The 15,492-nt window shown below is 43.7% G+C and overlaps 1 protein-coding gene across 1 annotated transcript in view; it reads right to left on the minus strand.

The window, feature by feature from the left end:
- Nucleotides 1-12,308: 12,308 nt before the first annotated feature.
- Nucleotides 12,309-15,492, minus strand: part of LOC124043812 (kalirin-like) — a 291,619-nt gene continuing 288,435 nt past the window's right edge. Inside the window, 2 exon segments of the mRNA XM_046362792.1 lie at nt 12,309-13,461; nt 15,018-15,156. Coding sequence (XP_046218748.1) covers nt 12,916-13,461; nt 15,018-15,156 — 685 coding nt within the window. The 3' untranslated portion in view covers nt 12,309-12,915.

Here is a 15,492-nt window from a genome sequence, read left to right on the forward strand (position 1 = left end):
CTTTACAGATGCACAATTGAGAGCATTCTGTCGGGCTGTATCCACCGCCTGGACCGCCTGCAACTGCAGGGCTCTCCAGAGGGTGGTCTGCACAATGCATCACTGAGGGCAAACTACCTGCCCTCCAGGGCACCAACAGCACCCGATGTCACAGGAAGGCCAAAAAGATCATCAAGGACAACAACCACCCGAGCCACTGCCTGTTCAACCCAGATGGCGAGGTCAGTACAGGTGTATCAAGGCTGGGCCTGAGAGACTGAAAAGCAGCTTCTATCTCAAGGCCACCAGACTGTTAAATAGCCATCAATAGCACAGAGAGGCTGATGCCTACATACACAGACTGAAATCATTGGCCACTTTAATAAATGGAACACTAGTCACTTTAATAATGTCACTTTAATAATGTTTACATATCTTGCATTACTCATCTCATATGTATCAGCATCAGTATTCTATACTATCTACTGTATCTTAGTCTATGCCACTCTGACATTGCTAACACCCCTGCTTTAGACTCATGATTGTACATAAAGGAAGATAGTACCTACATGATAGAGTGCTTGGTATTGGTATTTTAATTAGGATCTGTTGCAAAAGCAGCAGCTACTGTTCCTGGGGTCCCCACAAAACATGACATAATACAGAACACTAATAGACAAGAACAGCTCAAGGACAGAACTACAGCAATTTAAAAATGGCACACATAGGATGCACATCAATACATAAACACAAACTATCTAGGTCAAGTAGGAGAGAGGCCATGTGCCGTGAGGTGTTGCTTTATCTGCCACTTGCTTTGCTATGCATCTGATCTTGTGTCCTTTCTGTCATCCTGTGAACCCCATTCATTGCTGCTCGCAGTAATCTTGTTGTTATTTATTTCCTTTGGTGTTTTTAAACATTGCTGTTTGTAGAATGTTTATTTGTCAAATTGTTGACAAAACAGTCCTGCTGCAGTATGAACCCAATTACACTGAATAGAATGCACATTCCACAGATTTGACTATTTGAAAGGAAGGTATTTTAAAGACACTTAAATTAGTTTTACATGTTTAAATGCTATTTGAATAAATACAGTAAACTATGCTTGGCCTATCTTTATTCACTTATATTGCTGTACTATACATTAAAAAACTTTTCACAAAATAATTTAGACATTTTGACCTAATGTCACACATTGGCATTTTGACACAATAATATATCACACATGTTTTATGGAATAACGCCTTAGGTATAATGTTAGATAGTTTACATAAGAGTAAAGTACCACAATAATGTCACTGGTTGTTGTTGAATGCTGTCTATAAAGCAAGCATTATCATATACTGTATTATTTAATATGTCTAAGGGATTTCTGAATTGATTATAATGCCTATAATAATAACACGTAAAGGGTAAACATGCTATTTCAAGAGCCTGAAATGACAGTTTTTTAATAAAATTTGTATTTTACCCCTTTCTCTCCCCAATTTCGATTTTGTCTCATCACTTCAACGGGCTTGGGAGACAAAAGTTGCATCCTCCGAAACATGACCCACCTAACCACGCTTCTTAACACCCGCCCACTTACCCCGGAAGCCAGCCGCACCAATGTATTGGAGGAAACAAGATTCAACTGAAGCTAGCCTGCAGGCGCCCGGCACAGCACAAGGAGTCAATAGAGCGCAACAAGCCATGTGAAGCCCCCCAGCCAAACCCCATAACCCGGACAACGCTGGGACAATTGTGCGCTGTCCTATGGGACTCCCAATCACTCGGGCGGTCCCCTGAAATGACTGTTCTAGTCAGTCCAGGGTCCATTTTGAGATGACAGAGCAGCCAACAATAAACCAGAGAGAAGAAAATAATGCAGTAAGAACTACAGAACTATAATCTAAAGGACACATATGTTCACTCTTTGCTGAATAGTAGAGCGAGTGAATGCCTGAAGTAAAGGGACAACTTCTGTCATCACTTGATGTGCCTTTGATCGAGGTGTTTATGTACCAGTCTGTGTAGTGTTGCGTATCTTTACGTAGCCTATTAGTCACAAGTAAGGAGTGAGGTGTGTGTCAAATGGAGTATGTCTGTGTATGTGTGCAGCGTGTGTGTGTGTGACTCTATAAACTCAGCAAAAAAAGAAACGTCCTCTCACTGTCAAATGCGTTTACTTTCAGCAAACTTAACGTGTGTAAATATTTGTTTGAACATAACAAGATTCAACTGAGACATAAACTGAACAAGTTCCACAGACATGTGACTAACTGTGGAAAGGGGAGACTCTTCCATTTTTTTTCTCAGATTTGCTCTACGACTCCCCCAACTGTCATGGACCCAGTCTGAAGGTAACCCATAAAAATGAATGGACGTATTGAGGTAGTTTTGTGCCAACATAAATAGGGAGCTAAATATGTGTCCAAAAAGCAAAAATCTCATAAGCTTTCTTAAATCTCCTAGATATAAACTAAGAAAAAAAAGAAACATCCCTTTTTCAGGACCCTGTCTTTCAAAGATGATTCTTAAAAATCCAAATAACTTCACAGATCTTTATTGTAAAGGGTTTAAACACTGTTTCCCATACTTATTATTATTATTTTTTTAACCTTTATTTAACCAGGCAAGTCAGTTAAGAACACATTCTTATTTTCAATGATGGCCTGGGAACAGTGGGTTAACTGCCTGTTCAGGGGCAGAATGACAGATTTGTACCTTGTCAGCTCGGGGGTTTGAACTCGCAACCTTCCGGTTACTGGTGCAAAGCTCTAACCACTAGGCTACGATCACTTGTTCAGTGATCCATAAACAATTAATGAACATGCACCTGTGGAACGGTCATTAAGACACTAACAGCTTACAGATGGTAGGCAATAAAGGTCACAGTTATGAAAATTAAGGACACTAAAGAGGCCTTTCTACTGACTCTGAAAACACCAAAAGAAAGATGCCCAGGGTCCCTGCTCAGCTGTGTGAACATGTCTTAGGTATGCTGCAAGGTGGCATGACTACAGATGTGGCCAGGGCAATAAATTGCAATGTCCGTACTGTGAGACGCCTAAGACAGCACTACAGGGAGACAGGACGGACAGCTGATCGTCTGAACATCACTTGCGGGACAGGTACAGGATGGTAACAACAACTGCCAGAGTTACACCAGGAACGCACAATCCCTCCATCAGTGCTAAGACTGTCTGCAATAGGCTGAGAGAGGCTAGACTGAGGGTTTGTAGGCCTATTGAGGGCTTGTAGGCTTGTTGTAAGGCAGGTCCTCACCAGACATCACCAGCAACAACGTCGCCTATCGGCACAAACCCACCCTCGCTGGACCAAACAGGACTGGCAAAAAGCAAAAAGTGCTCTTCACCGATGAGTCATGGTTTGTCTCACCAGGGGTGATGGTCGGATTTGCATTCATCGTCAAAGGAATGAGTGTTACACCGAGGCCTTTACTCTGGAGCCGGATCGATTTGGAGGTGGAGGGTCCGTCATGGTCTGTGGTGGTGTGTCACAGCATCATCTGACTGAGCTTGTTGTCATTGCAGGCAATCTCAACGCTGTGCGTTACAGGGAAGACATCCTCCTCCCTCATGTGGTACCCTTCCTGCAGGCTCACCCTGACATGCATGACAATGCCACCAGCCATACTGCTCGTTCTGTGCATGATTTCTTGCAAGATAGGAATGTCAGTGTTCTGCCATGGCCTGTGAAGAGCCCGGATCTCAATCTCATTGAGCACATCTGGGACCTGTTGGATCGGAGGGTGAAGGCTAGGGCCACCCCCCCCCAGAAATGTCCGGGATCTTGCAGGTGCCTTGGTGGAAGAGTGGGGTAACATCTCACAGCAAGAACTGGCAAATCTGGTGCAGTCCATGAGAAGGAGATGCACGGCAGTACTTAATGCAGCTGATTGCCACCTCAGATACTGACTGTTACTTTTGATGTGAAACGGCTTACTGACAAGTTGGGGAATCTGGAGACACGGAGGTCAGTTGAATGAATTTGTGGGCACACATTTTGTCAAAACAATCACCAATCGGTGTGGAATCCCCACTGTAAACCGAAGGCAGTGAGGCCAGTGAAGTTACTCTGTGTACACACTTATTGACATTGTGTTGGTTGTTGGCAAGCATTACCTGTGATTATACTGTAGTTATAAAAACAGATAAGTTATATTCAAGTGTTTGTTTGTCATCTTTATTATATACATAGACTGAATTGATGCAGATGAACAAAGCCATGCTTGTGCAATGCTGGCCCTCTGCTCAAACTCTTCACACCTGAGAGAGCTGGACCGGAGTGACAATGATGTTTAGGATTCAGGTGTGAAGCTGCTCTCTGTTGGACTGGGGAATGCACCATGTGAACTGGAGACACGGAGGTCAGTGTTGGTGTATTTGTTTAACAACATCGCTCTCTGAAAAACAGATAAATATGTAGCTGCCAGTCTCTCGTTCCACCACAGTGTCGTTACAATCTTGATACTCTTTACAGGTTGTTAGGCTGTCTGATTAACGTGGAAAGCTTCCGCTCTGAGGTCAAACCCCTCACACCTGAGAGAGCTGGATATTAGCCACAATTATCCTGGAGTCTCAGGAGTAAGACTCTACTGGACTGGAGGATCCACGCTTGAAACTGGAGAAACTCAAATTGTCACGCATAGGTGTAATAGGTGGGAAGTCAGGCGCAGGAGAATGGAGTTTAAATATGGAGTCTTTTAATAAAGTTCCACGAGTATGCTCCATAACAATAAATGTACAAACAAAACATGGGTACGAAGACCCGACGCGCAATCACACTACACTGACAACAAATCAATCTCTGACAAAGACATGAGGGGAAACAGAGGGTTAAATACACAACAGGTAATGAATGGGATTGAAAACAGGTGTGTGGGAAGACAAGACAAAACCAATGGAAAATGAAAAAAGGATCAATGATGGCTAGAAGACTGGTGACGTCGAACGCCGAGCACCGCCCGAACAAGGAGAGGCAACGACTTCGGCAGAAGTCGTGACACAAATATGTAATAATGTCATTTAATGTTTGTTTTTTTACAAGTAAGTTTTGTTAATGTCTTTTTAGCAACTAAAATACATTTTGCTTTGGATTTTGTGCCTCACATTTTGCACAATGATTATGTCACGCAGATTGTCACTCTGATGTTCTGCTTTTCCTACAATGTGGACCATGGTGGAGAGGTCTGGTTGAAATCAGGGCTGAAGAATTGTATTGACTGATGTATTGATGACTGATGTCACACATGCTGTTAGGAATTGAAAACTGGTCACACGCACGTGCACACACCACACACACAACCTATGATGATTAATGTAAATATTTTGAGTGTAGTTCATTCAAGTTCACATACAGTGCACGGGAGTAATTTAATCAATAGAGTGAATCAGAACACTAAAACAGTCGGAAAGCAGGGATCTTGTAATTGCTTTTCATTGTTGTATTACATTGCTGAAAATGTATTTGTCTCGTAGTAATGTTTCTGTAAAGGTATTGTTTTTTATTACGAAAGTAATTTTTTTGTAAACACATGGTTGACTAGATATTATTGTATCCAAAGTTACAGGTATACAGATCTTAATTTGATCACTTGTCACTGAGAATATTCCTGCTCTGCAGGAAATGAAGATGAGCTTTGTGATTCACTGAAAATCCGCACTCGGTTATGTTAACAGTATTGCACTTTTCATGTAGCCTCATTTTGACCAGCTAACCAACGATCAAGCAACATTATGGACTAAACATAAAAATCCTGTAGCTGCAGGATTATGTTGTCAGGGCAATACAGGTCAAATGTAAGATTCTACATCTATAATAAGTAACTAGAATGATACAGAGAAACGTGTTGTCTAGAAGGTGCACACACTACGTCTGTTCTCTCAAGGTCTCACTCAGCAGCATAGCCAGGGGAATCTCATTTACTGTACAATTTTAAAACTCGAAAATGCTGTTTGGAGAACAGAGAAAAACGAAAGAAAATGCCCAATATCAAATCCGAGGCTATATACAGAGGGTACCGGTACAGAGTCAATGTGCGGGGGGACACAGGTTAATTGAGGTAATATGTACATGCAGGGAGAGCTAGTGACTATGCATAGATAATAAACAGAGAGTAGCAGCAGCATAACAGAGGGGGGAGGGGGGGGATAGTCTGGGTAGCAATTTGATTTTGATTATCTGATTAGGAGTCTTATGGCTTGGGGGTCAAAGTTGTTAAGAAGCCTTTTGGACCTAGACTAGGTGCTCCGGTACCGCTTGCCGTGCGGTAGCAGAGAGAACAGTCTATGACTTTGGGTGGCTGGAGTCTTTGACAATTTTTAAGGTCTTCCTCTGACACCGCCTGTTGTAGAGGTCCTGGATGGCAGGAAGCTTGGCTCCAGTGATGTACTGGGCCGTACGCAATACCCTCTGTAGTGCCTTGAGGTCGGAGGTCGAGCAGTTGCCATACCAGACAGTGATGCAACCAGTCAGGATGCTCTCGATGGTGCAGCTGTATAACTTTTTTGGGGATCTGAGGATCCATGCCAAGTCTTTTCAGTCTCCTGAGGGGGAATAGGCTTTGTCGTACCCTCTTCACGACTGTCTTGGTGTGTTCGTACCATGAAATTACCAGGGCAACTAAGGAGTGGCTCCGTAAGAAGCATCTCAAGGTCCTGGAGTGGCCTAGCCAGTCTCCAGACCTGAACCCAATTAAAGAGAGAGAGGGGGGGGATCTTTGAAGGGAGCTGAAAGTCCGTATTGCCCAGCGACAGCCCCGAAACCTGTTTTGGGGGTGACTAGAGAGATATACCTGCTGGAGCGTGTGCTACAGGTGGGAGATGCTATGGTGACCAGCGAGCTGAGATAAGGGGGGACTTTACCTTGCAGGGTCTTGTAGATGACATGGAGCCAGTGGGTTTGGCGACGAGTATGAAGCGAGGGCCAGCCAACGAGAGCGTACAGGTCGCAATGGTGGGTAGTATATGGGGCTTTGATGACAAAACGGATTGCACTGTGATAGACTGCATCCAATTTGTTGAGTAGGGTATTGGAGGCTATTTTGTAAATGACATCGCCAAAGTCGAGGATTGGTAGGATGGTCAGTTTTACAAGGGTATGTTTGGCAGCATGAGTGAAGGATGCTTTGTTGCGAAATAGGAAGCCAATTCTAGATTTAATTTTGGATTGGAGATGTTTGATATGGGTCTGGAAGGAGAGTTTACAGTCTAACCAGACACCTAAGTATTTGTAGTTATCCACGTATTCTAAGTCAGAGCCGTCCAGAGTAGTGATGTTGGACAGGCGGGTAGGTGCAGGTAGCGATCGGTTGAAGAGCATGCATTTAGTTTTACTTGTATTTAAGAGCAATTGGAGGCCACGGAAGGAGAGTTGTATGGCATTGAAGCTTGCCTGGAGGGTTGTTAACACAGTGTCCAAAGAAGGGCCGGAAGTATACAGAATGGTGTCGTCTGCGTAGAGGTAGATCAGGGACTCACCAGCAGCAAGAGCGACCTCATTGATTTTGCAGCTCTTTCTTTCAGAACATCAGCTAACTGGATTTGGGTGAAGGAGAAGCGGGGAGGGGGCTTCGGCAAGTTGTTGTGGGGTGTGCAGAGTTGTTGGCTGGGGTATGTGTAGCCAAAACGCTTACTGAAATTCTTGATTATCGTGGATTTATCAGCGGTGACAGTATTTCCTAGCCTCAGTGCAGTGGGTAGCTGGGAGGAGCTGCTCTTTTTCGCCAAGGACTTTACAGTGTCCCAAAACTTTTTTGCATTTGGCATACAGGATGCAAATTTCTGTTTGAAAAAGCTAGCCATTTCTTTCCTACCTGACTGTGTATATAGGTTCCTAACTTCCCTGAAAAGTTATGTATCGCGGGGGTTATTAGATGCTAATGCAGTACACCACATTTTGTTTTGTGCTGGTCAAGGGCAGTCAAGTCTGGAGTGAACTTAGTTCTACATTTTTTGAATGGGGCATGCTTATATAAAATGGTGAGGAAAGCACTTTTAAAGAATAACCAGGCATCCTCTACTAATGGGATGAGGTCAATATCCTTCCAGGATACCTGGGCCAGGTCGATTAGAAAGGCCTGCTCTCTGAAGTGCTTTAGGGCGCATTTGACAGTGATGAGGGGTGGTCGTTTGACCGCTGGCTCATTACGGACGCAGGCAATGAGGCAGTGATTGCTGAGATCCTGTTTGAAGACAATAGAGGTGTATTTAGAGGGCAGGTTGGTCAGGATGATATCTATGAGGATGCCTGTGTTTACAGATTTGTGGATGTCGTTTCTCTTTGTTCAGTTGAGCTGTTCTTACCATAATATGGACTTGGTCTTTTACCAAATAGGGCTATCTCCTGTATACCACCCCTCACAACACAACTGATTGGCTTAAGAAGGAAAGAAATTCCACAAATGAACTTTTAACAAGGTACACCTGTTAATTGAAACGCATTCCAGGTGACTACCTCATGAAGCTGGTTGAGATAATGCCAAAAGTGTGCAAAGCTGTCATCAAGGCAAATGCTGGCTACTTTGAATCTCAAAAGTAAAACATATTTGGATTTGTTTAACACTTTTTTGGTTACTACATAATTCCATGAGTTATATCAGTCATTCAATTTCGTTCAACTGGTACCGGGGAAGAGTCTTGTGAGGCATGTTGGCATCCTAGAGAAAAACAACCGTCATGTACGTGTTCGTGAGAGTTTCAACGTTCCACAGCGGTCGTACTTGTACAGGGTATTAGTGTGCAGCCCAAATAGTTCAGACAGAAGTTGGCTGATCGGCTGTGCCGACTTCAGACCCCACTCAAAAGGAGAACCCCCCTCATGTTCGTGAGAGTCATCTGTAGAAGGGTCATACTAGTTTTGTAGGCCAAACCGTTCACATGCTAAGTCCGATTTTTTGGCATGTTTCATGGTCTGACAAACACTGCTTTAGCTCCATCCCTCTGTCACCGAAGATGATCGGCGGATGCAGTGGATTGAGACGTATCCGACGCCAAAAAAAAACAGATATCAAGAATCATGCCAGGGGTTATTGTAAAGTGTGTAGGGGAAGGAAATGTATGGCGTTAGAGTCATCCATTTTCATTTCAGTAGGCTCAGATTTCCTCCATCTACCTTTAATGATCTTTTTGACGTTAGTCAAAACAAGTGCCGTGCTGATATTGAAGCAATCGCATCTTGCATAAGATGACTCCTACCGATTTAAAATACCCTGCGCGTGCAAGTTCCATTGTCAGGAGAAACAAAGACACATGATTTCTAGAAACAAGCACTTTTTTTATTATTACACATTCAGTAACAAACAAACAGCCCCAATGGTGTAAGAAAGGACATGCCTGGTATCATTTGTACACACAGACTTATGTACAATGATGTGCTATAGCACAGGAAATGATGTTTTTTGAAGAAAGCATAGGCTACTGTATTGAACTATAAGCATTTTTACCACCCAGTTTTAGGTAGAAATAGTATTACTGTATCTTGCCACAACATGAAGCGAGGCTGATACACCAATTTGCTCAGTAGTAGGTTTGAAGCGTTGTACAGTGGAGCATACTATCAGCCTTGTGTTTGTTTCGATATATACATATGGTTGTTTATGAGTTGACGTTTCAATGCCATTACGATCAGCGTAATACTTTAAGTGATTGACGAAAAAGACCATTCTACACAATTCATGAAGAAAAAATGCCGAGAGTCTTACATACTTGTGCATCATACCCACAGGAATGCTTAATGTGCTTCCCAAATGGCAGCCTATTGCCTATAGTGCACTACGTTTGACCAAGTGCTATGGGCCCTGGTCAAAAGCAGTGCACTACGTAGGGAATAGGGTGCCATTTAGGATACACACTTAGAGCCTGTTGATGTACACAGCATGTGTGACTGCACGTCACAGAATGCCACTTGTCAATGATAAGCATGATGCTCTGCGGCCGCTGTAACAAAAAGTTAGAAACAAATATTGTTTCATCAGAAGAATAAATAAACAAAGACTTCAAATCAAATCAAGTTACCAGTTCTAATACTTAAATAACAAACAATACTTAAAAAATAAATAAATAAAATAAAGGCTGGGTTTTCAAATCCTACACTGTTGGGACTAGGCTATCCTACATTAAGTGCTCAATCAGTGTTCTAGACCCGTCAGTGCTCATCGCACAAGCAAACAATCCTATTGAGTAAATGACAGACAATAAGCACTAGAAATGAATTACCCCCCCCCATCAAAATGTGAAGACTTCAGATTTATTGTAAACGATTTGGGTCTGAGAACAGAAATATACAACACTTATGTGCACTGCCGATTTGGATCGAAGTTTGCAGTGGTCCTTCCAGAAGTAGTTTTGAACATTCAATTACAACTGAACGTGAGTCTTATGAGTGGTCTCTTAAATGAACATGAGTGAACCAACAAAACACATTGAAATGATCATGGAGGTGACAGATATGTACTGACACAAAATGCAGTATAATGTGATGTGATAGATTCTTTCATTCATACCCCAAATCTCACAATTGGAAAAATAGGCATTATACTATATCTACACATTATGCACACTTGATGCATACTCTAAGGCAGGGGGGTTCCCAAACCTTTTTCACTCTGGCCCCCCCTTCCAAAGTAATGGGGAACATCCTGCCATATCTATTTCTATGTGCACAAGCACTGTTCATGACAAACTGTTCAACACCCCTCTTATTGGTGGAGAGCATTTTGCAGGTTTAAAGCTTATTTCCTACAATTCTACACATTTTGTCATAGGGTTGCAAAGAACATTTTGCAGTTTTAATGTTTTTTTTTTTTTTGCAGTTCTATACGTGTTGCTATGTCTAATGTGTATTCATTTGATATTTGAGTGACAAAGAAATTGGGCTAAAAAACCTAAATATAAAAACGCTAGCTGACATGGGCTAGTTGTTCTGGACATTTCTGACAGCTTGGCACACTCTTGGTATTCTCTAAATCAGCTTCATGAGTTAGTCACCTGGAATACATTTCAAACAACAGGTGTGCCGTCTTAAAAGTTAATTTGTGGAATTTCTTCCTTCTTCATGCATTTGTGCCAATCAGTTATTTTGTGACAAGGTAGGGGTGGTACACAGAAGATAGCTCTATTTGGTAAAATACCAAGTCCATATTATGGCAAGAAAATCTCAAATTAGCAAAGAAAAACAACAGCCCATCATTACTTTAAGACATGAAGGTCAGTCAATCTGGAAAGTTTCAAGAACTTGGAAAGTTTTCTCAAGTGCAGTTGCAAAAACCATCAACGGCTTTGATGAAACTGGCTCTTATGACTACCGCCACAGGAAAGGAAGACCCAGAGTTAACTCTGCTGCAGAGAATACGTTAGAGTTAACTGCACCTCAGATTGCAGCCCAAATAAATGCTTCACAGAGTTCAAGTAACAGACACATCTCAACATCAACTGTTCAGAAGAGACTGTGTGAATCAGGCCTTCATTGTCAAATTGCTGCAAAGAAACCACTACTAAAGGACACCAATAAGAAGAAGACTTGCATGCACCAAGAAACACGAGCAATGGACATTAGACCGGTAGAAATCTGTCCTTTCATCTGAGTCCAACTTTGAGATTTCTGGTTCCAACCGCTGGGTCTTTGGAAGATGCGGAGTAGGTGAATGGATGATCTCCGCATGTGTGGTTCCCACCGTGAAGCATGGAGGACGAGGTGTGATGGTGTGGGGGTGCTTCGCTGCTGACACTGTCTGTGATTTATTTAGAATTCAGGGCACACTTAACCAGCATGGCTACCACAGCATTCTGCAGCGATACGCCATCCCATCTGGTTTTAGCTTAGTGGGACTATCATCTGTTTTTCAACAGGACAATGACCCAAAACACACCTCCAGGCTGTGTAAGGGCTATTTACCAAGAAGGAGAGTGATGGATTGCTGCATCAGATGACCTGGCCTCCACAATCCCCCGACCTCAACCCAATTCAGATGGTTTTGTATGAGTCGGACCGCAGAGTGAAGGTAAAGCAGCCAACAACTCCTCAGCATATGTGGGAACTTCTTCAAGACTGTTGGAAAAGCATTCCTCATGAAGCTGGGGTGGCAGGGTAGCCTAGTGGTTAGAGCATTGGACTAGTAACCGGAAGGTTGCAAGTTCAAACCCCGAGCTGACAAGGTACAAATCTGTCGTTCTGCCCCTGAACAGGCAGTTAACCCATTGTTCCTAGGCCGTAAGAATTTGTTCTTAACTGACTTGCCTAGTTAAATAAAGGTAAAAATAAAATAAATTTAAAAAGCTGGTTGAGAGATTGCCAAGAGTGTGCAAAGCTGTCATCAAGGCAAAGGGTGGCTACTTTTTAGATTCTTCAATCTATTTTGTTAAACACTTTTTTTTGGTTACTACATGATTTCATAGTTTTGATGTCTTCACTATTATTCTACAATGTAGAAAATAGTAAAAAATAAATAACCTTAACTGGTACTGCTCTGCGCCCCCCTGCCGACCCCACAGTTTGGGAACCACTGCTCCAAGCGACCAATGCTGAATATTTCTTCACATACAATAGCACTTACTCAAGTGTTAACCACGTTCTACAATAAATTACACTCAACAGTTATACTACCTCTCATAGATCTTTCTCTGATAGTTATAATTTCCAAGGATGATATTTAGAAATGTTGGCATTTACAATAGATGGACACAACAAGAGTAAGATGGCGTCTATGGCTTCATACTACAGCTCTGAAACATCTCAATCAATCAAATGTCAATGTCTTGGCTACTGGCATTTTGAACACAGACATGATATCCACATAACATGTTTGTTGACAAGTTATTATCCCCTATTCAGAGTTACATTTTCATGGGGAACCATGTATCAATGGCAGAGTCCTGTAGTACTGCTGACAGTGTGTTTTCATTCCACCTGTGTGTTGTATTCATAGGGTGTTTATAGGGTGTGTCCCATGCTACTGGTCACCAGTCCCTTGATGTTGGTGACGGGGCGCACATCGTGCAGCTGCCGCCGTCTGTCAATGAAGGAGGCCAGGCGACCAGTGTCCAGTGGGTTCTTGGAGTAGTCTCCACTGTGGGCGCCCACCCAGGGATGCTGGAGACAGGCGGTGGCACTGGGCCTCTTCCTGGGGTCCTGCTGCAGGGTAGATTTGATGAAGTCCCGGGCCGCCTGACTCACTCCCTGGAAGTAGTCCTCGGGGAAGCAGAAGTCCAGCTTGCAGATGTTGACGCACGTTTCCTCTAGGCTCTCGTCCAGGAAGGGCGAGACGCCGCTCAGCATGACGTAGGCCAGGACACCGGCGCTCCACACGTCCGTGCTCAGCGACACCGGGGTGCCCTGGATCAGCTCCGGAGCAGCAAACTCTGGGTTTCCCAGGAGCAGGTGGACATAACGGTGGCCAGACACCTGGACCGCATCTCCAAAGTCTATGAGCTTGATGCAGGGAACAGGCACGTGGAGATCCACCAGGAGGTTCTCAGGCTAAGGACACAGAAGAGAAGAACACATTTGAAAATGGATTTGACCAAGATCAGGGACATTTTGCTGAAAGTTTGTCAGATGTTTTCGGACCTTAAAAGTGAACTAATTTCCATTCATTTGGGGTGGAGGCATACAAATAAAATTGTATTTGTCACATACACATAATTCGCTGATGTTGTTGCAGGTGTAGCGAAATGCTTTTGAGATATCTTCATAATATTGAGTTGCACCCCCTTTTGCTTTCAGAACAGGCTCAATTCGTTGGGCCATGGACTACAAGGTGTCAAAAGCCTTCCACTGGGATACTGGCCCATGGTGGGCTCCCGAGTGGCGCAGCATCTCAGTGCTAGAGGCGTCACTACAGACCCTGGTTTGATTCCAGGCTGTATCACAACCGTCCGTGATTGGGAGTCCCACAGTGCGCCTTACAATTGGCCCAGTGTCATCCGGGATAGGGTTTGGCCGGGGTAGGCTGTCATTGTAAATAAGAATTTGTTCTTAACTGACTTGCCTAGTTAAATAAAGGTTAAATAAAATGACTCAAGACATCCCGGGTGGTGCAGTGGTTAAGGGCACTGTACTGCAGCGCCAGCTGTGCCACCAGAGACTCTGGGTTTGCGGCCAGGCTCTGTCGTAACCGGCCGCGACCGGGAGGTCCGTGGGGCGACGCACATAGCGTCGCCCGGCTTAGGGAGGGCTTGGCCGGTAGGGATATCCTTGTCTCATCTCGCACCAGCGACTCCTGTGGCTAACCGGGGCGCAGTGCACGCTAACCAAGGTTGCCAGGTGCACGGTGTTTCCTCCAACACATTGGTGCGGCTGGCTTCCGGGTTGGATGCACGCTGTGTTAAGAAGCAGTGCTGCTTGGTTGGGTTGTGTATCGGAGGACGCATGACTGTCCAACCTCATCGCTACAACCTCCCATACGGGAGTTGTAGCGATGAGACAAGATAGTAGCTACTAATAATTGGATACCACGAAAATGGGGAGAAAAAGGGGGGTAAAAAATAAAAATAAATTTAAAAAATGACTCCGAGGCTTCCCACAGTTGTGTCAAGTTGACTGCATGTCCTTTGGGTGGTGGACGATTCTTGATACATATACCCTGCAGCGTTACAGTTATTGACACACTCAAATCGGTGCACCTGGCACTTACTACCATACCCCATTCAAAGGCACTTCAATATTTTGTCTTGCCTATTCACCCCCTGAATGGCACACATACACATTCCATGCCTCAAGGCTTAAAAATCCTTCATCTACACTGATTGAAGTGGATTTAACAGGTGACATCAATAAAGAATCAAAGCTTTCACCTAGATTCACCTGGTCAAATCTGTGTCATGGGAAGAACAGGTGTTCCTAATTCTTTGTCCACTCAATGTATAGTTAGATCTACTCAATCGGTTACGTGGGACATGGTTTCATCTTGACGTGAGACTACTTTCGAGGTCTGAAAACATCTCTCAAACTTTGAATGTGTGATGCCACTTTAATTGCATTGTATTTGCACCGTATGTCCTTAGCAGTGGTGCGGATGTGTACTTTGTGTTCACCTTTAAGTCTAGATGTACCACTCTGCAGGTGTGGAGGTGCTGCAATGCCTCTAAGGTGTCCTTCACAAAGAAGGCCACCTTCTCCTCCATCAGCTCATCATGGGCCACCAGGTAGTCCAGCAGCCTGCCGCCCTCCAGCCTGGAAACAACACGAGACAAACAGTCATTCAGACCACACTCTAAGACACTATGTGTCTGTCCCAAACGGCACCCTATTCCCTATATAATGCACTACTTTGAACATGGCCCAAAGGTCCCTGGTCAAAATTAGTGCACTATGGGAATAAGGTGCCATTTGGGAAGCAGACACTGTTCACTAACAAAGCCAAGTGAATAATATAATCCCTAGCATTGGGCCAACTCTATGATTGTCATGCCATAAGCAACACAGAGAGGAGTTGGCAAAAAGCAAAAACAATACATCACACTTTTCTCAATTAATCTTTCCGCGATTCCTCACATCCTCTCTCCTCGC

This window comes from Oncorhynchus gorbuscha, linkage group LG09 (assembly GCF_021184085.1).
Source record: "Oncorhynchus gorbuscha isolate QuinsamMale2020 ecotype Even-year linkage group LG09, OgorEven_v1.0, whole genome shotgun sequence".
NCBI classification, from domain to species: Eukaryota; Metazoa; Chordata; class Actinopteri; order Salmoniformes; family Salmonidae; genus Oncorhynchus; species Oncorhynchus gorbuscha.